The sequence below is a fragment of the Scyliorhinus torazame genome, chromosome 6 (assembly GCF_047496885.1).
Source record: "Scyliorhinus torazame isolate Kashiwa2021f chromosome 6, sScyTor2.1, whole genome shotgun sequence".
Lineage (NCBI taxonomy): Eukaryota > Metazoa > Chordata > Chondrichthyes > Carcharhiniformes > Scyliorhinidae > Scyliorhinus > Scyliorhinus torazame.
The window spans coordinates 279,621,504-279,646,784 of NC_092712.1; the positions used below are offsets into that span (position 1 = coordinate 279,621,504).

Consider the following 25,281-nt stretch of genomic DNA (forward strand, 5'->3'; position numbering starts at 1 on the left):
GAGAGTGGGTCTGGGAGTGAACGTGCCCCTTTGTTCGAGATTATGAAAATCTGTTAATAGGAGAGGGAGATCAAACAGTGACAGTCCAGAATGAGAGGCAGGATAGAGAACATAGTTTAACAAAGTCAAGGAATATGACAGAGACCAGGAATGCTACAAGGAGCAGAAGCCCATGTGATCGGGACATCTTTGTGGCTACAAACAAATTGTCGATAAGTTAATAAAAGGCTTCCAACAGGAAGAACTACACAACTGGAGAGAGGTTTGGGTGTACACAGAGGTGCCCGATAGGAGACAGCCAGCCCTATTGCAGAGATTGATATACACGGAAAAGGTGCTCCCTGAAGGGACTTGAGACTAAAGCCAGATTAGAGGCAGGAGACTTTGAAGAAAAATTGGGTGACCAAGATATAAACATAGATTCATCCACAGTAAGAACGGTAATTTTGATGATAATCTTGACTCTGCTAGCAATAAATTCTTGAGAATGCAAAGCAATTGATAGTAAAGCTGGTTTGTTGCAAACAGACCAGCTTCAAAGGAAAGTTTTTTTCCACTCTTCAAAGAGGATGCCTAATGTAGAAGAGCATATTGGACGTTTAAGTGCATGCATGGTTTAAATAATGCCTCCAGAGTTCGAATTTCTCCAAAGTCAGTTTTACCAAATGTGGGCTGTCTCCAGTTCAAAACTGACCCTACGGTGTTTTATTGACACCATGGAGGGAAACTTCCAGGCATCTTCATGATGTGTGTAGACTTATATTTTTGTGGGGTGGCAGTAGTGAATTTGAAAGGATTGCCATTAATGGGTTTGGAACAGAGTCCAAGATTGGAAGTCAGACATCTGGGGCTTTAAAAAATATATTGGAATGGAAATTGGGCGGAATGGATTACGTGTCACTTTACATCAGCAATCCCAGGAGAATGTTAATCTCAGAGCAATTAGTCAGGGGAGGGCCTCACAAAAAGATACAACGACTTCTGAAACTGAAAAGGAGGAACTCCGAAGTCTAAGTGGATAACTGAATTGGATGGGCAAACAAACAAGGCCAGGTGTCAGCTTTGATATTTTATGATAGAATTCTATAATGAACAATCCTAAGCTTGAAGACGTGATTGAGGCAAAGAAAACATTGAAAAAAAATTCAAAACGAAGCATCTGTCTTTGGGTGAGGCTAGCAATAAGAAACTGTTTTTAGTGACACTTCTTATACTAACCTCTGTGATGGGTCTTCAAACAGCAGGGTTAATAATATTTCTGATGGGAGGGGAAAAAATAAAAGAGGTAAATGTTGCCCTTTGCATGGAAAATTAAAGATACAGAGCATAATGAAGAGTACTTTGGCAGCAGAAATTCCAGTCCTTGTTGAGGTGGTAGTCATGGTATTCTTCATATCAAAGACATTGGAAGAATACCTAAATAAAAAAAGGATTCTGGGACAATGCCTATTGAATATTACGTAGACAATGGGTAACTTCAGGACAACGTGCATGTTACACAGTGCGTTAATGAAAAAATATTAAGAATAGATAATGCAAGTTTAAAATAAGCATTAGAGAACAAGGAGATCTCCAAAACGGGTTGACACCAGCCAGCAATCATCTGATTGTTTCACAAAATAAATTATTGGAAATTTTCAAAGGAGAACGTCTGTTGATGGAGCTATAAAGACATTTTTAAAAAGGACATTTTTATATCTGTTGCCTTTGTTTAAGGGGAATGGTGATGGTTGATTTTCTGAAATATAACTTTGATTGCGTGATATTAAAAAATGGATTGCATTGTTTGGTCCACTTAAGGATTGCTTTAATTTTAAGAGGGAAGTTGGTTAGGATTGGGAATAGTTACTAATCAACAAGTGATTAAGCTAATAATTAGAGCTTAATTGGTTAAGCACATCGTTGGGTGCATATTAACAGAAAACTGAACCACATCTCAAGTTTTTAAGTTTCCTTTGAGAGTTAATTCTTAGTTGCAGTGTCCCTTTTAAGGGTTGTGTCCCCCCCACCCCTACCACATGCATTTTAATTTGTCCTGTATGTTGATTGGTTGTTTCGTGTTGTTTTGGTGTTATTCGGAGTATAAAGGGCAAACAGTTGATGTCACCCAAAGGCGCACACAGCCTTAAGCAAACCTCAGATGCGCGGTGGGCTCCTGTCTGAGCATACCCTGCTCGGACGGAATCCACATGGGCCCCAAGCATCAAAACCTTTCTTGGGAGCTGGAGCCGCACAATCTGAGCCACCGTGCAGGGGGTAGTGGTGGTGGGTCTTCCTGCATGAGCTGCTGCAGTACACCCTTCACTGCCACTCCTTGTCCACTAATCGGACATGCCTTGCCATGCTCTTTTGCCATCTGGTGTCAGAGGTCCCTGGTGCGGGGGTTCTCTACATGGGGTAAAGGATACTGCATGCAGCAGTCTCATTCAACCATAGACTAAGGTGGTTCATAGGCTCAAAAGATACATACGTCTTTTGCGGCCTTGGGCAGTCAGTGGGCCATGTATCTAGCTGCCTGGCGATTGCCCCTTTTTGGGGTTTTAAAGGAGCTTTTAAAAATCTTTTGGATGCGCTTCAGCTCACGCTTCTATTCTTTGGGCACCTGGTGTGGAGTGGGGTGGGGAGGGAGGGGGCATGGAGAGGGAGGGGGAGTGGGGAGGGAGGGGAGGCGGGGAGGGAGGGGAGGCGGGGAGGGAGGGGAGGCGGGGAGGGAGGGGAGGCGGGGAGGGAGGGGAGGCGGGGGGCGTGGGGAGGGAGGGGAGGCGGGGAAGTGGGGAGGGAGGGGGCGTGGGGAGGGAGGGAGTATGGGGAGGCGGGGAGGGAGGGGACACGGGGAGGGAGTGGTGGCGGGGAGGGAGGGGAGGCGGGGAGGGAGGGGAGGCGGGGAGGGAGGGGAGGCGGGGAGGGAGGGAGCGAGGGGGCACGGGGAGGGAGGGGGTGTGGGGAGCGAGGGGAGGCAGGGAGGGAGGGGGCACGGGGAGGGAGGGGAGGCAGGGAGGGAGGGGGCACGGGGAGGAAGGCGAGGCGGGGAGGGAGGGGAGGCGGGGAAGAAGGGGGCACGGGGAGGAAGGGGGCACGGGGAGGGAGGGGTGGCGGGGAGGGAGGGGTGGCGGGGAGGGAGGGGTGGCGGGGAGCGAGGGGTGGCGGGGAGCGAGGGGTGGCGGGGAGCGAGGGGTGGCGGGGAGGGAGGGGTGGCGGGGAGGGAGGGGTGGCGGGGAGGGAGGGGTGGCGGGGAGGGAGGGGGCGGGGAGGGAGGGGGCACGGAGAGGGAGGGGGCGTGGGGAGGGAGAGGGAGGGGGCGTGGGGAGGGAGGGGAGGCGGGGAGGGAGGGGTAGCTCCTAATAAGCTGACTCCTGGGCCTCAATTTTGTGAATTTCATTTGGTTGAATTGTATAAAGGAGAAACAGCCAATGTCATCGGACACCTTAAAAGCAGTGGTGCTTGACCCCAATGGCATACGTGGCCTCAAGGAAACTCGGGTGCAATGGACTCCCATCTGAACGGACCAGAACGATGCTCGAATTCCACATCCGGAAGCCTCCCTTGTGAGCCGGAGCCCCACCACTTGAAGCCGCCTCGAGGAAATACCCTCAGTGCCTGTTCACATGGTGTGGAGGGATTACTCTATAGGTTGCTGCTGCACACCCTTCACTTTCTTTCCTTTGCCTGCCACCCAGACACGTCTTGGCATGCCCTTTTGCCATCTGGCAATGTAGGACCCAGTGGGGGTGCTTTCTATGCAGGAGTCCTCCCCTTTTCATTGGGGAGCTAGGGTGGAGGACATTGCATGCAGCAGTCCCATACAACCATAGCTTGCATTGGTTCATGGACTCAATATGCTTGCACTTTTGAGGCCTTGTAGAGTCAGTGGACACGTGGATGTTCGCTATTATAGGCTAAACCTCCTCTTTAGTTATTTAAGGAGTCTTCTACTTCATTTCTGGTTGCACTTCAGTCCCATGCTCCTGACCTTTGGACACTGGGTACAGAGGGAGGTAGAGAGGGAGAAGGACCTCCTTTTTCAACCTGCAGTTTGGCCTGGCCAAACAGGCCTTCAACAGGTCCAGGCAGTGACTGGTTGAAGAGGGGTCCTCCATTTGACTGTCCACCCCTCTTCCATGGCTATGTTGGTGGCTGGGTAGCCCTGGAAAGGGTGCATGCAGGGTCCACCAGTACATTGGAGGCCTTCCAAGATCGGTGCAACATTTCCTTCGAGAGTTTTTAAAAAATATATAAATTTAGAGTACCCAATTTTCTTTTCCCAATTAAGGGGTAATTTAGCATGGCCAATCCACCTACCCTGCACTCTTTTGGTTTGTGAGGGTGAGATCCACACAGACATGGGGAGAATGTGCAAACTTCACCGGACAGTGACCTGGGCTGGGATCGAACCTGGGACCTCAACACCGTGATGCAGCAGTGCTAACCGCTGCACCACCCTTTGAGAGTTTGTTCTTGGTTGCAGTATACCGTTAAGCGTCTAGCCCCCATTTTAATTTGTTCTTGTGTTTACTGGTTGTTTTTAGGTCTACAAAACTATGAGGAGGTCTACAAAATTATGAGGGGCATACACAGAGTGGATAGTCAGAGACTTTTTCGCAGGGTAGAGGGGTCAATTACTCGGGGGCACAGGTTTAAGGTGCGAGGGGCAAGGTTCAGAGGAGATGTATGAGGCAAGTTTTTTTACACAGACGGTAGTGGGTGCCTGGAACTCGCTGCCGGAGGAAGTGGTGTTTAAGGGGCATCTTGACAAATACATGAATCGGATGGGAGTAGAGGGATACGGACCTCGGAAGTGTAGAAGCTTTTAGTTTCGACGGGCAGCATGGTCGGCGCAGGCTTGGAGGGCCGAAGGGCCTGTTCCTGTGCTGTATTTTTCTTTGTTCTTTTTTGTTTTGTTTTACTCAGAGTTATTGGGCAAACAGATGATGATCTGGGACTGGAGTTTTATGCGTGTTGGAATGAATTTCTGACTGGATGGAGTGAATACTTGGTTTCTTTCTTTCTTACCAACCAGCCATTGGAATTTTACTGATGCCGGTGTTGTTAGCTGTACTGGAACACCTTCGCTCAGGGCGCACGGCTAGTTCTGGAAAATAAGTCTTCGGAACGGCTGCCAAAATGCTGTTTGGACCCATAGCCTTTGTAGTTTCAAGTATCTTCATCTGTTTCTTCACGTGAAATGATTGGTTGAGTGTGTGATGCTGGGGACCTCAGGAGGAGGCTGATTTGGATCCTCCACCCAGCACTTCTGTCTGAAGCTGGTCGCAAACGCTTCAGCCTGGTCTTTTGCACTTGTCTGCTAGTGTAATGGAGATCATTCTTTCACCAACAACACTCACTGGGGTAAAGCAATCTTCCGTGCGAATTGTAAAAGTTTCCTGTAGCAGTGCCAATTTATGCCTTAATTAATTTAAAAATATTCAGCGAAATTGAGATGTGGAGGCGAGGGAGAAAATATACTACTGAGAATTCTGACACAGCAAAATGAACAGACATTCGTCAATGGCAGCCAATGGTAAGATCCTAGATCATGAAAGACATTTTGCATTCTAATTATACAAACATATGTTTGTTTTTTAAAAATAAATCTATAAATAACAAAAACAGGGGGACCATGTAAAACTTCATCAGGTCTTGCGAGTTGTGCTTCACATTTGGTTACTGTTCTAAAAGGTTTCCTGGCGGAATGACTAAGTTAGACTGATGAAGGCCAACAGCCCAAAGTACAGATTATACTCCCTAGAAAGTTGTTCAGCAACATGACTTCAGCTCTACAACAAGCTGCATGACTTCAGCTCTCTAACAATGTAGAGAGACAGCACCTTAATACCTGTAACTGGGCTTCATCTCGACTATGCTGAATTTTAGCACTCGTTCCAAATAATTGGTAACTCACATTATAAAAGACAGTTTACCTTTACTTCGCACTGAGCTCTGGGGCGGGATTCTCCACTCCCGCGCCGAAGTGGCCGCGCCGTCGTGAACGCCGTTGAGGTTCACGACGGAGTGAAACGGCCCCGATCCCGACCGATTCAGGCCCCGACAATGGGCCAGGATCGGGGCCGCGTCATCGACACGCGCCAGGCCTTGTCGCCCGCGTAAAGGCGGCACCGCATAGATGGCGCGGCCGGCGCCGCATAACGGGTGTCATCCGCGCATGCGCGGGTTGGCCGGCGCCAACCCGCGCATGCGTGGTTGCCGTCCTCTCTACGTCCGCCCCACAAGAAGATGGCGGACGGATCTTGCGGGGCCGCGGAAGGAAGGAGATCCTCCTTCAGAGAGGACGGCCCGACGATCGGTGGGCACCGATCGCGGGCCACCCCACATTTCAGGTACCCCCCGGTGCAGGATCCCTCCTCGCCCCCCGCAGGCTGCCCCCCCAGCGTTCACGCACCGCACACGACATCAGCGACCAGGTGTGGACGGCGCCGGGGGGAACCCGCCGTTTTGGCCTGGCCGCTCGGCCCATCCGGGCCTGAGAATAGCAGGGGTGCCGGAGAATCGCCATTTTGGGTGTCTCCGGCGATTCTCCGGCCTGCGAAACTCGACCGGGCCGTTCCCGCAGCCTGGGAGAATCGCGGGAGGGCGTCGGACCGGTGTCCCGAGAAATTTTGGCAGCCCAGGCGATTCTCCCAACCGGCGCGGGAGTGGAGAATCGCACCCCTGAACTGGGCCCCATGGAATTGTTTAAATGTAGGTGAATGGCACCTGCATTAATCTAATACGTTTTGCTATTACCGATAGGATTGTAAATATTGGTATATTACACAGTCCCATGAATTGATGGTGACACCCTGTTGGGCAGTAGTAACCCCAGCAGTGGCAGCACTTCACAAGGAGTCACTGGACAGACATGTTCCAAACTTAATCCTGCAGGTACAATCTGTCATGTGAAGTGACATTGGTCTGCAATTCATTTGACAACATGATTAAACCAAGATTTCATAGATTTCATAGAATTTACAGTGCAGAAGGAGGCCATTCGGCCCATCGAGTCTGCACCGGCTCTTGGAAAGAGCACCCTACCCAAGCCCACACCACCCTATCCCCATAACCCAGTAACCCCACTCAACCAACACTAAGGGCAATTTTGGACACTAAGGGCAATTTAGCATGGCCAATCCACCTAACCTGCACATCTTTGGACTGTGGGAGGAAACCGGAGCACCCGGAGGAAACCCACGCACACACGGGGAGGATGTGCAGACTCCGCACAGACAGGGACCCAAGCCGGAATCGAACCTGGGACCCTGGAGCTGTGAAGCAATTGCGCTAACCACTATGCTACCGTGCTGCCCTATGTAGGCACACAATATTCCTCTCCCAGGAATCCCTTCGCTTCAGCTGAAGATTACCATAACTCACTGGCACTCGTTCAGTCAAACCTCAGTACCATCTACATTGCTTCCTCTGCATCTTTAATGGTAGACTTATGGTGGTGTTGTACATGCTTTTTACAGTGGTGTTAAGATCAGAACTTCATGAAAAGCAACAGCAGTAGCAACTTTTACAAAGGGCCTTCATAATGCTATAATGAAAGAGGAAATAAATCTATTGGCTCAGCAAGAACAGAAGTTCATCACATTAATAGGCACATGGCTCGTTACGTAGACTGGCACTAGACAAGTTTGCATCTTCATATCTCTCATCTGGAAAGGCTTACGAAATGTAGTCAAAGTAGAACTGAAACCCAGCTGTAGACAGAGAAGCAGGGATCTTCACGTTTGAATCTTTTACCCAGTACCATATAAAAATTTTTATCAATGGAGTGTTTACTTTTGCAGTTAGTAATTCATAATGCCGCACTTCATAGAAAATATTTACTGTTTCTACAAGGATTTAGAGCTCAATGATTTTACAAAGCAAGTGGCATTTATTGGGTCAGCGAATGCTTCGACAATTTTAGTTAGTATGCTTTTGAGTCATGTGCAATCATCATTTGATTCTGGAATCTTGCATTAGGAACGCAAACTGGCTAGAGGAAAAAAAAAGTGCAACAAAAAAGGTGGGGGTTTTTTTAAGTGAGAAGAGGAGAGGTCACCGAACTGGCCATTATCACATGCAACACACAAAGCACTGCGCAGAGCGAGAGGCAACACAGATCAGAGAGGAAGCATAATTTGAAAGTGTGAGGGCTTGATTTCCAACCATGCAATGAGAGAATACACAAAATGACGGTCCAATTGGATTCTTACCAGGGCTTCATAATCTTCTGTAGTTTCTGATAACGTCTGCAAAAATTTAAAAACTTTCACATATTACACAGTTCTCCGAAAAGAAGTATCTTAAATAACTGGCATTAGAATGGCTTGAGCCTTCAACTTTCCCGGATCCCGGTTTCAGAAAGGATCAAGAGTAGATGTTACATTTTAAACACAAAGTTGATTGGGGGGGGGGGGGGGGGGGTGATTAAGGGCAAAATTATTCCCATCCAACCGAGGCAGAAGTAATATTTCCACTCAACCCAATCTCATATGAATTTAAACAGAGGCAGTTGTTGGGATGGATACAATAGATCTCCAAAATATACCAGCAAAAGGAACCGCAGATCTGAGCAGGCGATACAGCTGGAACGTGTGTAAACGTTGTTCATTGAATCACATCCCCACCCTACTCCCTCGTCCACAGAAAAGTTGGCTTTGGGGTGAAAATGGAGGAGAAGAAATAAAATATAAAGCCAGAGAAGCAATTACGGTGCTTGAAATCCCATTCTACTCATCCACACAATTTTGTAGACTCAAATCGTGTAGTATAGGAGGTGGCCATTTAGCCCATCATCCTGTGCCAGCCCTTTAGCAGAGCTATCCAAAGAAAAAAAACCTCCTACTTTTCCCCATTGTCTTGTAATTTTTCCCTTTCAAATAACCTTTGGAATCTGCTCCCACCATCCTTTCAGGTAATGCGTTCCAGATCTTAACTCATTTCATATAAAAACATTCCCCCCTGCAGTTTACTTCATCAATTAACTTAAATCCTTTGCTTACCAACTCCCCCCACCAGTGGAAGCAGTACCTGCTTGGGTACTCAGTCAAAACCCTTTGCATGCTCTCCAGCACTATTGTCACCCTTGGCACACCTCATCAGGATAGTTACTCTCAGGTAACTTTACCTGGAAAACATTTGACTGAACTTTCTCACTTTTAGTTTGAAGACACATGGTAACTGCGCAGGGGACAGGTTTTCTAAGAAACCATGGTGGTGGCAGAGCCTGGAGTGCAACTGGTAGGAAGCCAAAAACTGCAGCACACCTGGGGGACCAGATGTGAAACTGCAGCCGATAGTTTCTCACTGCCCGCGATTAGCATTTGGTGCGCTAAGCTGTTAGAAGGTTCCACATGCCCATGTCAACAGTTAAATATGCACTGACTTCACATGGAATTCCATCAAATTTACAGGACACAAACAGACCATAAAGCCGAACAGGTCAATGTCAGTTTTTATGCTTCACACAAGCCTTCTCCCACACAATTTTATCCAATGCTTTCATCCTCATGTGTTTATCTAGCATTCTGTTAAAGGTATCTATGCAATTCATCTCAACTTTAAGTGGTAGCAACTTCCACATTCTCATATCCTAAAATCTTATCTACAATCTTATCAATAACATTCCACTCACAAGGTTTTTAAGATAATCTAACAATTCATTCATTACTCAAACTGAATATCTATATGCATACATGAATAATTACTGAAGGCGGTCTGTTCATTTTTTTTTCCTCTGCCAAATCACCCCTACTTGTAATACATTCCTCCTCATTGATTCCATTAATAAATGCATCCCCTTGCTATAGTTCTTTATACTATGCAGAGCAGAAAGGTTGCAGGTCTGATCCTCCGTATGCTCAGTCTTGACACTGGGGCGCAGTACCCCATGGCTACAGAGGGGAGACCGGTGGCATGGTGGCGCATTGGTTAGCTCTGCTGTCTCAAAGCGGCAGAGACCCAGGTTCAATTCCAGCCTCGGGTGACTGTGTGGAGTTTGCACTTTCTCCCAGTGTCTGCATGGGTTTCCTCCGGGTGCTCCGGTTTTCTCCCACCATCCAAAGATCTGTGGATTAAGTAGATTAACCAAGATAAATTACCCCTTAGTGTCAAGGGATGTGCAGGTTAGGTTATGGGGCTGAGGGGGATAGGGTGGCATGGATGGGGCGTGGACATGGAAAGAGTGCCCTTTTGAAGGGTCGGTTGCAGACTCAATGGGCTGAATGGTCCCCTTCTGCACTGTAGGGATTCTAAGAAATTGATAGGGTTGCTCCCGGCTGAAAAGTGCCAGTGTGAGGGGTTCAGGGGAGAATAGGAACTGGTTCCTATGGCTGTCTATACCATCAATGTTTGCTGTCTAAGGTTTACGTTTGGAAGATGAACATGTGGCATGAGCTGTCAGTAGTCATGATTCCAGGTCCACCATGAAACAATGCATTCAGGGGGGGCAGGAGGGAAATAACTTCATAAAACCCAACAAATCTTGCACACCAGACCTTCTGAACTCAACAACTCTTTAGCTCACTGGGCTAAATCGCTGGCTTTTAAAGCAGACCAAGGCAGGCCAGCAGCACGGTTCAATTCCCATACCAGCCTCCCCGAACAGGCTCCGGAATGTGGAGACTAGGAGCTTTTCACAGTAACTTCATTGAAGCCTACTCGTGACAATAAGAGATTTTCATTTCATTTCATAACCTCAGTTCCCTGGTGCTGTATCTACAGGATCATTGACTTTATTAATGATCAATCACTGAATGACCTCAAGTCTGGAAGTATCTGCTTCAAATCCTAGCTCAGATTGAAGACTGCATTCAGGCTCTGCCTTCGGAGTGAGCTGCTGAACATATCCTTGTTCTCGGGTACCGCATTGAGTAGAATGGAAGTGCCGTGCTATAGGGAGAACTTGGCTAAGGCCGACTTTCAGTAATTCTTCAGGACACTCCACACCAGTTAACACACAGCAACCTTCCTGGAGGTTACCATAAAACCATCATCACCAACCCGATCGGAATCAAGGATGTGTGATTCAATAGTTGACCATGACGAATATGGAAATCTATTCTTATTTATGTTACATTTCAAAAACAAGACAATAAAATATTTAAGCACAAAATTATTTCAAACCAATTGGGAGAAGCCGTATTTCCACTCAAACTAACATGATATAATCTCAACCAGGGAAAATTGTTGGGACAATCAAATATGCTTCAGGACCCTTAGACTAGTGGTTTTCTACTGGTGCCGCAGCACCGTGTCCCTGGTCCAATTGGTTTGTGAGATTCCCAGCATGCAAAATTACACGGGAAAGGAGTCAGAGGAAAAGACATTTGGAAGAACTGGATTTTCCATCTCCCTTTATGTTTTTAAAAATAGGAACAATTGATGTGTGTTATTAAGTCTGGGAGCACGAGTTACAATTCATCTAAGCGGATGGTTGTCTTTGTGATTGAAGCTACGCCTTTCCAATCCAAGTGCGGTGCCAAGGACTTAAATCTGGGAGATTTCTCAATGATCTTTCTTCATGCAAATGGCTGTAAAACTCCCAACACAATGAGTATGAACCCGACTCCCAGCATCGGATTGACAGGGTCAGCTTCACCCGGGCAAAGTCTTGACATTCCCCGCATAGAAGGCAAAGGAGGCTGCGTCCCCTGTTACAGATCTTAGAGGAGATCTGCTGCACAGACAAAGGGCTGTCAACTCATTTCTTAATACCTACTGCAGTGAATAATGCCAGAAAGTAAAAGTGGGATTGCATTTATAGTAAACAGATATGACCCCATTAATTCAGCCACTGCTTGTAATTAATAAATGAAATTCCAATCTTGTACAGTTTTAGCCAAAAGGCATCCTGTTCCTCCAAATTCTAATGACAGATTATATTTAGTTTGTGGTGAGCAGGTTTTCTGGAAGTCACTTGCTGTTTCTTCCTGCTCAAAGGCCAGCATGGATTTTGGCAGTTTTCTTTTAATTAACAAATTTAACTGAACAGTTCAGGTCAATTTCTGATCCATCAAAATCTTTTTCTCTCTCTCGCATTTTCGAATGCAACACCTTTTGTTGATTTAATTTGCGAGTCACGGTTTGTAATATTTCTTCTTTCTCCCCACCATGGCTTTGGTTAATTCAATTATCCTTAATTTAAGACGGCATTTAAAAAATGTATGTAAATAAAGATAATTTGAGATTTCTTAATGGTTGTGGTAAGGCCTACCAAATCTTTCTTTTTGAAAGGCCTGAAGCGGCAAGCATCCGCACGGAACCTGACAAAAATGTAGCAGGTGCCATGTTCCAACTCCATGGAGCGAGGACATCAGGTGACCCCGTCCCTTCTGTGTGATTGGCCACTGTCAGTTCGTTACATTGTGCGGCGTTTATGAGCAATCAATTCAGCTGAAAGAAAGTGGGTGTGCTGTGAAATTGTTTGTCTCATTGAAGTGTGTTGTGTGACTGAAAATGTTGGGAACTGTTTCCTCAGACTATAAGGAGAAAAAGCAACCTTGCCGTTTGCTCTTAGTGCTACCCTGCTGGTCAGGACATATATCTACACCTCAGGTCATGACCGGATTGAACATGCCACCAACATGCCACAATCTGGCAATACTCAAAATTGAAAACTGCCCAAATTTATAGTTATTTATGTGTTATTAGTTCACTTGTCTCCAATGATCACAGACAGATTGAGGTGTGATTTTCTTTTTAACAACTAGACCTGCAGTTTCTGCTCCAGCTGGGTCACAGAAATTACAACTTGCAGGGAGGCTGTTCAGCCCATCTCTTCAACTGGAGTGGTCAGCTGTAATCCTAACACACTGAATTTATGAACTCTCAGGACATTGAACAACGAGTCAGATATTATCACTCCAGATTGAGATGGCTGATCAGGTCGCACACTACTTCCATACTACAAATCAGAAACGATTAAAGTGTCCCTTTTCTTTTTGTTCAACTGGTTCCCGTTACGCTTTCTGATAACCATATGCGAAGGTACAAATGACTCATTTCACCAACATGTATTTGTATGGTTTGGGAAGATCTGGACGGGGACTAAGTGCCAAACGAACATGTGAATTCGGAGGCGTAGGCCAGTCAGCATCTCCAGCCTGTTTCACCATTTGATAAGGTGATGTCTGATCTGATTGAGGTCTCTACTTTCCCTTCTACCCCCTATATCCTTTGACTCCCTTGTCAGTCAAGAATCTATCTAACTCAGCCTAAAGAATATTCTATGACCCTGAATCCACTGCTCTCTGGGGAAGAGAGTTCCACAGACTAATGACTCTCAAAGAAAAAAATTCTATCTCCACTTAAATGGCAGACCCTTTATTTTTAAATTGTGTCCCCCACTTCTAGTCTCTCCCACAGGGAGAAATATCCTTTCAGCATCCATCCTGTCAAGCCCCCTCAGTTTCTTATATATTTCAAAAAGATCACTTCACATTCTTCTAAACTCCACTGGGTATAGACCCAAACTGCCTAACCTTTCCTCAAAGATCACCCTAGAGATCATCTGGGTGAATCTTCAGTGCACTGCTTCCAATGCAACTATGTCCTTTCTTAAACAAGGAGACCAAAACTGTACACTATACTCCAGAGATCTGGTGTCACAAACACCTTGTACAACTGCAGTAAAACCTCCCTAATTTGATATTACATTCCACTTGCAATAAATGTCAACCTTCCACTTGCGTTCCCAATCACTTGCTGTACCTGCATACTGACGTTATGTGATTTTTGTAACCTGGACACCCAGATTCCTCTGCACTGTAGAGTTCTGCAATCTCTCAAACAATTAAATAAAATGCTACTTTTCTTTTTTCCTGCCAAATTGGACGAGTTCACATTTTTCAATATTGCACCTCACCTGCCAAATCTTTGCCTGCTCAATTAACCCATCTATAACCCTTTGCAGACTCCTTATTTGATATCCTCTTCACAACTTAAGTTCCTACCTATCTTTGTGTTGCCAGCAAATATAGCAATCATTTTGAGTCTTTTATTAGAGGACAGAATTGTTGACTAAATCCAGTCGGAAAATATCATCCGCTGGTTGCCTACCATTTCTCTCAACGCACGGGGAGAAAAAAACAAAAGAGGCACAAATAATATTTATTAAGGATCACAAGTATTAAAATGGGGTGGAATGGGCCTCCGTGATTTAACTTATTTGCCTCATCTACTTCAATTTCGAAAACCATTAACTTTGCAACAATTAACTTTGGCATAGCACATCTCAACTTGTGCAGATTATCCATCTGTTAGGCTGTTAACAAATTCCTTTATTTGTCCCACCGTTAAGATAACCACCAAAAGGGAACAAATCTATGACGATACAGAGCATTTAAAATACGAGGATGGGACTTGACTGCCAACACCCAAAGATATAACTAAAATTAACCTTAACCACCTTCACCACCATCCCCAAACACAAATGGTTCTACTTCTGCCTGAGTCAGACAAAAAGGAAGGAAACTGCCGTCACTTCTCCCTCTAAGCAAAGTGCAGTCATGAGGAAGTTGCAGCCAGTCATGTGATCTCATTTTCCCTTGTGACTGGATGATCCCTTTGCATTTGAGGCCCCAGAGTAGAACAACGAGTCCAAAAAACAAACAGTGATTTATTTGTATTTCCTTCAGTTTAGATTACTGTGCTCATTGTTCACACTGTGCATGGTCTCTGCGACATTGGGACGATCAAATGCAAACTGGATGCCCGCTTTGAGGGGCAATTCAGTCTGCAAGCATGACCCTGACCTTGCCGTTGTTTGTCATTTCAATTCTCTACCTTGCTCCCACCCTGACCTTTTCGCCTGCAGCAGTGTTTCAATGAAGTTCAATACAAGCTTCAGGAAGTACATCTCATCTGCTGACCGGGCAATTCAATGGGAGTTTGGGAATTTTGGGTCATTAACCTCTGCCTCCAATTTGTTTCTTTTTATTTTGCTGGCTCTCTTTTTCACCTTTCTTTCTTTATTCCCTCACGTTGAATTCAGGACAGCTGCTACCCCAGCATTCACACCTCTTCCAGGCACACCCTTTTGTCTCTTCACATTAGTGAGACTCTTTTGGCTTTTGTACCATGATACCTCATGTCACTGAATCTCTCTTGCCCTTATCCTCCACCATTTTGTTCTCCCTCCCCCCCTTCACTTACACTAAAACACATTACATATTCATCTTTCTTCAGTTCTGATGGAAGAGCAAACGTTCACTTGAAACATTAACTCTTTTCTGTCCACAGATACTACCTGGCAGCTGAGTATTTCCAGCATGTATGCTTTTTATTTCAGATTTCCAGCATCTGCAGTAGTTTGTTTTTTGTCGAACAACTAGAGATGGAACGGTGGCACAGTGGTTAGCACTGCTGCCTCACAATGCCAGGGACCCGGATTCGATTCCGACCTTGGGTGAGTGTTAGAATCATAGATCCCCTACAGTGCAGGAGGAGGTCATGCAGCCCAGAATCTGCACCGTCCCTTGAGCGTCCTACCTAGGCCCAGGCCGCCACCCTGTTCCCGCAACCCCACATAACCTTTGGACACGAAGGGGAAATTGTAACAGGGCCAATCCACCTAACCTGCACATCTTTGGAACGTGGGAAGAAACCGGAGCACCCGGAGGAAACCCACGCAGACATGGGGAGAACGTGCAGATTCCGCAGAGGGTGGCCCAAGGCTGGAATTAAACCCGGGTCCCTGGTGCTGTAAGGCAGCAGTGCTAACCACTGTGCTAGCATGGTGCCCACAATACAGTACTCGCTCTCTCAGTGTTTGCATGGGTTTCCTCCGGGTGCTCCGGTTTCCTCCCACAATCCAAAGACGTGCAGGTTAGGTGGGTTGGCCATTCTAATTTGTCCCTTAACATCCAAGGATGTGGTCAGGCTGCGGGGGGGATAGGGCAGGGTGGAAAGGAGAGTGGGCCTGGGTAGTGTGCTCTTTCGGAGGGTCGATGCAAACTCGATGGGCCGAATGGCTTCCTTCTGCACTGCAGGGATTCTAATTAGTCATTCACTGCTCATTGTTGGGTTAGAGATCAGCACACAGCAATTCTGGCCAGGTAGGAGAATATCTGAACAAAGGGGGATCGCAATAAATGACGCACCTTCTGTAACAGTGGGACACAGCACCCGAGTGCTACACACTGTTCCTTCACACTAGAAAACTGTTACAAGGTATCCACCCAGCCTCCAATATCTTACAAATAAACCTGAAATAGCCCCATTTTATTTCACTGAACTGGGCAGAAACCCATTAGAGTGTGCAAGTTTGTACATCAGTTACACAAGATCAAATCTATACTTTTATTTGAATTCCTTAATATCCTTCTCCTCCACAATTACCCCATGCGGTAAACACCACTGATCATACACTGCGTGTATTACGGTACTGCCACTGTACTCCAGTCATTACAGTAAATCCCGGCTTGCTGGCTCCACCCAGCAGGCTCTGTATAAAAGTGTACGCTCTCCTGCGCTGCCCCCATTCTGGTTCCAGCTGCAGGAGGCTTAACATCTAGCACAATAAAGCCTCAATAGTTCACCATTCGTCTCGTAGTCATTGATGGTACATCAATTTATTGTGCTAGAATTTGAAGATGAATGTCTTACTCAAGCCGGATCGCCTGGAGCTAAACGCCACAGCCACTTTCGAGCACTGGCTCGCCTGCTTTGAAGGATATCTCGGAGCATCCACAGAAGTCATCTCAGACCCACAGAAGCTCCAAATACTCCACGCACGGGTGAGCCCACAAGTTTTTCTCCTCGTTCGGGACACTCCCACTGACACGGAAGTGATGGAACTGCTGAAAGGGCAGTACATCAAGACTGTTAATAAGGTGTTTGCCAGGCACCTCCTGGCCACGAGACGGCAACTCCCGGGGGAGTCCCAGGACGATTTCTTGCGTGCTTTGCGGATACTTGGCAGAAACTGTAATTGCCAGGCGGTGTTGGCAGTCCAACACACGGAGCTGCTGATCAGAGACGCCTATGTTAAGGGAATTAAGTCCAATTACATCCGCCAGCAATTATTAGAGGGGGGTACACTTGGCCTTACAAAGGCTGTACAGCTCGCTAACTCCTCAGAAGTGGCCTCCCGCAATCTGGAGTCCTACACCTCCGACCGCACTGCACCCTCGTGGGCATCACGGGCCCCACCATCATCCGACCTGGGTGCACCGCAAGCCTGCGCCGCGCGGCAACCAGCTAACTCCGGAGGCCCCAAATGCTACTTTTGTGGCCAGAACAAGCACCCCAGACAACGCTGCCCAGCACGGAGCACGACCTGCAACGGGTGTGGCAAGGGGGGCCACTTTGTCTCCGTTTGTCAGGCCCGATCAGTCGCTGCCGTTTCCAGGCCCAGCATCGCTACACCCCCCACGTGCGATCCAGGGGCGCCGCTATCTTCGCAACCGCCCGCCACGTGCGGCCCGTGGGTGCCGCCATCTTGGATGTGTACCCCGTGGGCACCGCCAACTTCGGCGCCATCTTGGAACGCACCCCAGGACCCCTGCTCGCCTGCTGGCCGCCGATACCGATTGGCCCTCCCACCAACTTCCGCAGTTCGCCTCCATCACTCTCGATCAGGCTCGGCCTCGCAACCTCGCGACCGCTACAACGACCGTACGGATCAACGGGCACGAGACGACCTGCCTCTTCGACTCCGGGAGCACGGAGAATTTCTTCCACCCAGCCACGGAAAGGTGCTGTTCCCTCCCGGTTCTCCCCATCACCCAGAAAATCTCCCTGGCCTCCGGATCCCTTTCCGTACAGATCCGGGGGTACTGCGTCGCGACCCTCTCGGTACAGGGCGTAGAGTACAGCAACTTCAGACTCTATGTCCTCCCCCACCTCTGCGCTGCCCTGTTACTGGGTCTCGATTTTCAGTGTCACCTGCAGAGCCTTACTCTGAAGTTCGGTGGATCCCTGCCCCCCCACCGTCTGTGGCCTCACGACCCTTGAGGTCGATCCACCCTCATTTTCCGCGAACCTCACCCCGGACTGTAAGCCCGTCGCAACGAGGAGCAGATGGTACAGTGCACAGGTCAGGACCTTTAATCAGGTCGGAAGTCCAACGGCTTCTGCTGGAGGGGGTCATTGAGGCCAGTAACAGCCCCTGGAGAGCTCAAGTGGTGATAGTTAAGACTGGGGAGAAACACCGGATGGTCATCGACTACAGTCAGACGATCAACCGGTTCACGCAGCTCGCGCATACCCCATTCCACGCATATCTGACATGGTCAACCAGATTGCACAGTATCAAATCTTCTCCACAGTTTACTTGAAATCCGCATACCACCAGCTCCCCATCCGTCCGGAGGACCGCCAATACACTGCATTCGAAGCAGTTGGCCGCCTCTACCATTTCCTTAGGGTTCCCTTCGGCGTCACCAATGGGGTCTCAGTCTTCCAGTGAGAGATGGACCGAATGGCTGACCAGTACGGATTGTGGGCCACGTTCCCGTATCTGGATAACGTCACCATCTGCGGCCACGACCAGCAGGACCACGACGCGAATCTTCAGAAATTCCTCCACACCGCTAAACTCCTTAACCTTACTTATAATAAGGAGAAATGCGTTTTCCACACAACCCGCTGAGCCATTCTTGGCTACGTTGTGGAAAATGGAGTTCTAGGGCCCGACCCCGACCGCATGTGCCCCCTCCTGGAACTCCCCCTCCCTCACTGTCCCAAGGCTCTGAAACGATGGCTGGGATTCTTCTCATATTATGCCCAGTGGGTCCCTAATTATGCGGATAAGGCCCACCCACTCATCAAGTCCACTATTTTCCCCCTGCCGGCGGAGGCCCGCCGGGCCTTCAACCACATTAAGGCGGACATCGCCAAAGCCACGATGCACGCAGTCAACGAGACCCTCCCCTTTCAGGTGGAGAGCGACGCATCGGACGTGGCTCTGGCCGCCACCCTCAACCAGGCGGGCAGACACGTGGCTTTCTTCTCTCGCACCCTCCATGCCTCCGAAATTCGGCACTCCTCTGTCGAAAAGGAGGCCCAAGCCATTGTGGAAGCTGTGCGGCATTGGAGGCATTACCTGGCTGGCAGGAGATTCACTCTCCTCACTGACCAACGGTCGGTTGCCTTCATGTTTAGTAACACACAGCGGGGCAAGATTAAGAACGACAAGATCTTGAGGTGGAGGATCGAACTCTCCACCTATAACTAAGAGATCTTGTACGCCTGGGGAAGCTCAATGAGCCCCCAGATGCCCTATCCCGCAGTACATGTGCCAGCGCACAAGTAGACCGGCTTCGGGCTCTCCACAATGACCTCTGTCACCCGGGGGTCACCCGGTTCTTCCACTTTATCAAGGCTCGCAACCTGCCTTACTCCATCGAGGAGGTCAGGACTGTGACGAGGGACTGCCAGGTCCGCGCTGAGTGCAAACCGCACTTCTACCAGCTGGACAGAGCACACCTGGTAAAGGCCTCTCGCCCCTGTGAGCGCCTCAGCATCGACTTCAAAGGGCTCCTCCCCTCCACTGACCCTAACGTGTACTTTCTCAATATCATTGATGAGTACTCACGTTTCCCTTTCACCATCCCATGCCCTGACATGACATTTCTGCCACTGTCATCAAGGCTCTACACAGTATCTTCACCTTGTTCGGTTTCCCCACCTACATCCATAGAGATCGGGGATCCTCCTTCATGAGCGATGAGATGCGTCAGTTCCTGCTCAGCAAAGGCATCGCCTCGAGCAGGACGACCAGCTACAACTCCCGGGGAAACGGACAGGTGGAGAGGGAGAACGCGACAGTCTGGAAGGCCGCCCTGCTGGCCCTTCGGTCTAAGAGTCTCCCGGTCTCCCGCTGGCAGGAGGTCCTCCCCGATGCGCTCCACTCCATCCGGTCGCTCCTGTGCACTGCCACCAATGAGACCCCTCACGAACGTGTGTTTGCCCTCCCCAGGAAGTCCACCTCCGGGGTCTCGCTCCCAACCTGGCTGACAGTTCCTGGGCCGATCTTCCTCCGGAAGAATGCGAGGAGCCATACATCAGACCCTCTCGTCGAAAAAGTCCTCCTCCTCCTCCACGCGAACCTACAGTGCGCCTACGTGGCACACCATGACGGGCGGCAGGACACAGTCTCCCTCCGGGACCTGGCACCCGCTGAATCCCCATCCACCATCACCACCACCCCCAACCTGGTACTGTCCCCTCCCCCTCCGGTTACCACCCCCGCCCCTGCGCCGTTCACCCTCTTCCCCCCCCCCCCCCCAGCGACTATCACCGCAACCCCAACCCCGGCAGCGCCCGTCCCTCCACCGGATCCACGACTGGGTGAAGAAGGAGAGGACACACTCCCGGAGTCGCAGGTACCCACATCAGTGCCCACACCACAACCGAGACTGAGGCGATCGCGGCGGAGGGTCAGAGCCCCCGACAGACTCGACCTGTGATGTCGCTTCACCCCAGCTGGACTCTTTTTTAAACAGGGGGTGAATGTGGTAAACACCACTGATCATACACTGGCGTGTATTACGGTATTGCCATTGTACTCCAGTCAGTGCAGTAAATCCCGACCTGCTGGCTCCACCCAGCAGGCTCTGTATAAAAGTGTACGCTCTCCTGTGCTGCCCCCATTCTGGTTCCAGCTGCAGGGGGCTTAACATCTCGCACAATAAAGCCAGAATTGTTCACCATTCATCTCATAGTCATTGATGGTACATCACCCCAGCCCCACCAAAATCACAAAAACGCAGAGCTGAGCACATAAGAACTCTCTTGAAGATTCAGACACCCAAATCTCCCAAAATTCAGCTTCCTCTGTGGACAACATCCACTGCAATCTCATCAAAGACGTCCATCCATCACATACCCTTGAAGGATGTGACACAATTCTTGACACAATTCACACCTCTTTAACCTGGGGTTACCCCATCTCTGGATCTGTAAAGATTTAATCACCTGCTAATGCTCGCATTCCAAGCATTGTTTGGCATCTTTGAATCTGACTATATATGTGTTTCTGGAACTTACCTCTTCATTCACCTGAGGAATGAGCAGCGCTCCGAAAGCTAGTGACATCGAAACAAACCTGTTGGACTTTAACCTGGTGTTGTAAGACTTCGTACTAGACCCTTGAAGAACAGATCAAAGTAGGAGTCACATGAATGCACCAACATGTTACAGCACGATAACCAATCTGTACATAGCTCAGTACATGTGGAGTTCCTTCGCACCCAGGTTAATCAGGCAAGCACCAAACCGAGTTGAGGTGGGTTATCACTTTCTCGATTTCAAATCCTGACACTGCTCCCGATTCCCACCCCCAACACAAATCCTGAAACATCCCACCCTCACCTCTGTTTATGTCGGGAGGCTAAGAGAAAGTTTAATCAGAGGACAAGGCTGAGAAGCTGAACATGCTATCGCTGATGGCGATAGCGCCGTGGTGCCAGATCACCTGCAGCAAACAATCTCTCAACCAGGAGGCACTGACCAAAGAGGAAAAAGGGCATCTTTAAAATGGGCATTAAGAAAATGCTTTCAAACGTTTAGTACATTTTCACCACCCCTCCAAAGGCAAGTATCTACACATTCAGTGACCAGGACCGCAGAACTCAAATAAATTCCAACGGGCTGCTTCCTTGTGGTACGATGGCAAGACTTTCTATGTCGCTTCTGAAACAGAATACACACACACTCGACACTCACAAGAAACATGCGACCATATGAATTAGCAGCCGGAAGAGGCCATTCGGCCCCTCAAGCCTGTTCCACCATTTAATAAGACCATGGCTGATCTGTTTGCGTTGAGTTCCACACTTCCATCTCTCCCCGATACCCATTGATTCCCTTGCCTGACAAGAATCTATCTACCTCTGCCTTAAAAAAAATGTAATCACCCCACCACCACCGCCTTCTAAGGCAAAGAGTTCCAAAGTCTCACAACCCTCAGAGAGAAAAACCCTCCTCAACTCTGTCCTCGAAGGGGTCACTAATTTTAAAGCACCTATCAATCTAGTCCCTCCATGGCCTGAGCTTTTAACTTTTTTTTAATGTATTTTATTACAAACATGTATCAAAACAGGTTACAGTGAACCATACTTCCCAGCAATCAACTATACAGTCTGTACAGAGTTTTCACCTTTTTCACCCCCACGACAAACAGCCCCTCAAACATGGCCACAAACATCCCCCACCTTTCTTCAAACCCTGCTGAAGAACCCCTTAACTCATACTTTATCTTCTCTAATCGCAGGAAGTCGTACAGGTCGCTTACCCCCGGTGGCAATGCCGACCGCCACCATGCAATCAGAGGGGCGAAGGCCAAATATCGCCACCAAAGGGTCCTGGTCCACCTCCTCCTCCACTATCCTGGCTAAGACTGCAAACACTCCCGCCCAGAATCTTCCCAATTTTTCGCAACCCCAAAACATGTGCGCGTAATTTGCTGGTCCCCGCCCACACCTCTCACACTCATCTGCTATCGCCTGGAAGATCCCACTCATTCTAGTCCGAGTCATATGCGCCCTGTGCACCACCCTAAACTGTATCAGGCTCATCCTTGCACGTAAGGAGGTCCAGTTTACCCTAGGCAGTGCCTCACTCCATGCTCCCCAATTGATCTCCCCTCCCAACTCCGCTTCTCATTTCTCCTTGATCTTCACCATCCGCTCGACTCTCTCCTCCCCCAGCCACTTGTATATATCCCCAATTCTTCCCTCCCCTTCCACATCCGGGAGCAGCAGTCACTCCAGCAGGGTGTATCCCGGCAACCTAGGCAACCCCCTCCAGACCTTTCGCGCAAAGTCCCTAACCTGCAGATACCTGAACACACCCCGCCTCGGCAGCTCTACCCTCCCCCTTAGCTCCTCCAGACTGGCGAACCCTTCCTCCAAATACAGATCCCTCACCTTGACTAGCCGCACTTCCCTCCACCTCCTGTATACACTATCCATCCCCCCCGGCTCAAACTCATGATTCTCACACAGCAGCGTTAGCGCCGACATCCCTTCCTAAATACCCCCTCAACTGATTCCATATCTTCACTGTGGACTGCACCACCGGGCTCCTTGAATACCTACTTGGAATCATTGGCAACGCTGCCGTCACTATAGCCCTCAAACTAGACCACTTACAAGATTCCTCCTCCATCCTAACCCACTCTACTCCTTCTCCTTCCCACCACTGCCGCACCTTGTCCACATTGAACGCTCAATAATAATGAAGCAAGTTCGGCAACGCCAACCCCCTCTGCTGCCTCTGCCTCGGTGGGTCCTCCCCACCCTCGGCACCTTCCTCGCCCAAACAAAGTCAGAAATGATCGTGTCCATTTTCCGAAAAAAGGCCTTCGGTATAAAGATCGGGAGAGCTTGGAACATAAACAAGAACCTCGGCAGAATATTCATTTTCACCACTTGGACCCTCCCTGCCAGTGTTAAGTGCAGTGTATCCCACCTCTTAAGATCCTCCCTAGCTTCCTTCACCAGCTTCGTTAAGTTCCACTTATGGAGCCCTGTCCATTCCCTCGCTACTTGAATCCCCAAATACCTAAACCCATCCCTCGCTACCGTAAATGGCATCCCCCCCTAAATTAGCCTGCTGTGCCAGCTCATTCACCGGGAATACCTCGTTTTTTCCTACATTCAGCTTGTACCCTGAGAACACTCCAAACCTCCCCAGCAGGCCCATAATCCTTCCCATATTCTCCAATGGAACCGAAACACACAGCAAGAGGTCATCGACACAGAGCGACACCCGCTGTTCCCTCTGTCCTCTCATAATCCCCCGCCACTCTGTCGACCCCGAGAGCCATCGCCAATGGCTCTATGGCCAGCGCAAACAGTAGCGGGGACAGCGGGCACCCCTGCCTCGTACCCCTGTGTAAGTCAAAGCTTCGTGAGCTCATATCATTCTTCCTCACCCTTGGGGTCACATACAGCAATCGGAGCCATGCCACAAATCTCGGCCCAAACCCAAACCTTTCCAAAACCTCGAACAAGTACCGCCAGTCCACACGATCAAATGCCTTCTCCGCGTCCATGGACACCACCTCCTCCGGTACCAGAGCCCCCACGGATTCATCACCGTATTCAACAGCCATCTTAGAATCCCACAGAGAATCCCACAGTGCAGAAGGCGGCCACTCGGCCCATCGAGTCTGCACCGGCTCCTGGAAAGAGCACCTCACCCAAGGTCAACACCTCCACCCCATCCCCACAACCCAGTAACCCCACCCAACACTAAGGGCAATTCTGGACACTAAGGGCAATTTATCATGGCCAATCCACCTAACCTGCACATCCTTGGACTGTGGGAGGAAACCGGAGGAAACCCACGCACACACGGGGAGGATGTGCAGACTCCGCACAGACAGTGACCCAAGCCGGAATCGAACCTGGGACCCTGGAGCTGTGAAGCTATTGTGCTATCCACAATGCTACCGTGCTGCCCCATCTTATATGACTCGCAAGCTGCCTGCCCTTCACGAAGCCCGTTTGATCTTCTACCACCACACTCCTTCATCCTAGAATTTACAGTGCAGAAGGAGGCCATTTGAAATGAAAATGAAATGAATGAAAATCGCTTATTGTCACAAGTAGGCTTCAATGAAGTTACTGTGAAAAGCCCCTAGTCGCCACATTCCGGCGCCTGTTCGGGGAGGCTGGTACGGGAATTGAACCGTGCTGCTGGCCTGCCTTGGTCTGCTTTAAAAGCCAGCGATTTAGCCCAGTGAGCTAAACCAGCCCCATCGAGCTTAACCCAGTGAGCTAAACCAGCCCCATTTGGCCCATCGAGTCTGCACCGGCCCTTTGAAAGAGCGCCCTGCTTAAGCCCACACCCTATCCCCGTAACCCAATAACCCCACCTAACCTTTTTGGACACTAAGGACAATTTAGCATGGCCAATCCACCTAACCTGCACATCTTTGGACTGTGGAGGAAACCGGAGTACCCGGAAGAAACCCAGGCAGACAAGGGGAGACTCTGCACAGACAGTGACCTAAGCCGGGAATTGAACCTGGGACCCTGGAGCTGTGAAGCAACTGTGCTAACCACTTGTGCTATCCTATATGGGCCTATACGACCCACATTCAACCGGGTCATTCGAAATTAGTGTAATTACTGCCTGCGTCATCGTCTCCGGAAACTCCCCCTTCTCCAGTGCTTCATTAAATGCCCCCAACATATAAAGTGCCAGGTCCATTGCAAATTCCTTATGGAATTCCGCCGGGTACCCATCCAGCCCAGGGGCCTTCCCCGACTTCATACCACTGATACTATCCAGCACCTCCCTCAGTCCCAGGGGCTCCTCCAATGCCTGTCTCTTTGCTTCCTC

General features: G+C 49.0%; 1 protein-coding gene across 3 annotated transcripts in view; it reads right to left on the minus strand.

Annotated features, from left to right (window-relative positions):
* Positions 1 to 25,281, minus strand: part of elmo1 (engulfment and cell motility 1 (ced-12 homolog, C. elegans)) — a 370,865-nt gene that overhangs the window by 234,642 nt on the left and 110,942 nt on the right. For 2 of the 3 annotated variants that reach the window (XM_072509746.1, XM_072509747.1), the window contains exon 7: positions 8,199 to 8,234. The exons of the other annotated variant lie outside the window; for it this stretch is intronic. In XM_072509746.1, coding sequence (XP_072365847.1) covers positions 8,199 to 8,234 — 36 coding nt within the window. The remainder of the gene's footprint in view (positions 1 to 8,198; positions 8,235 to 25,281) is intronic. 3 annotated transcript variants of the gene reach the window in all.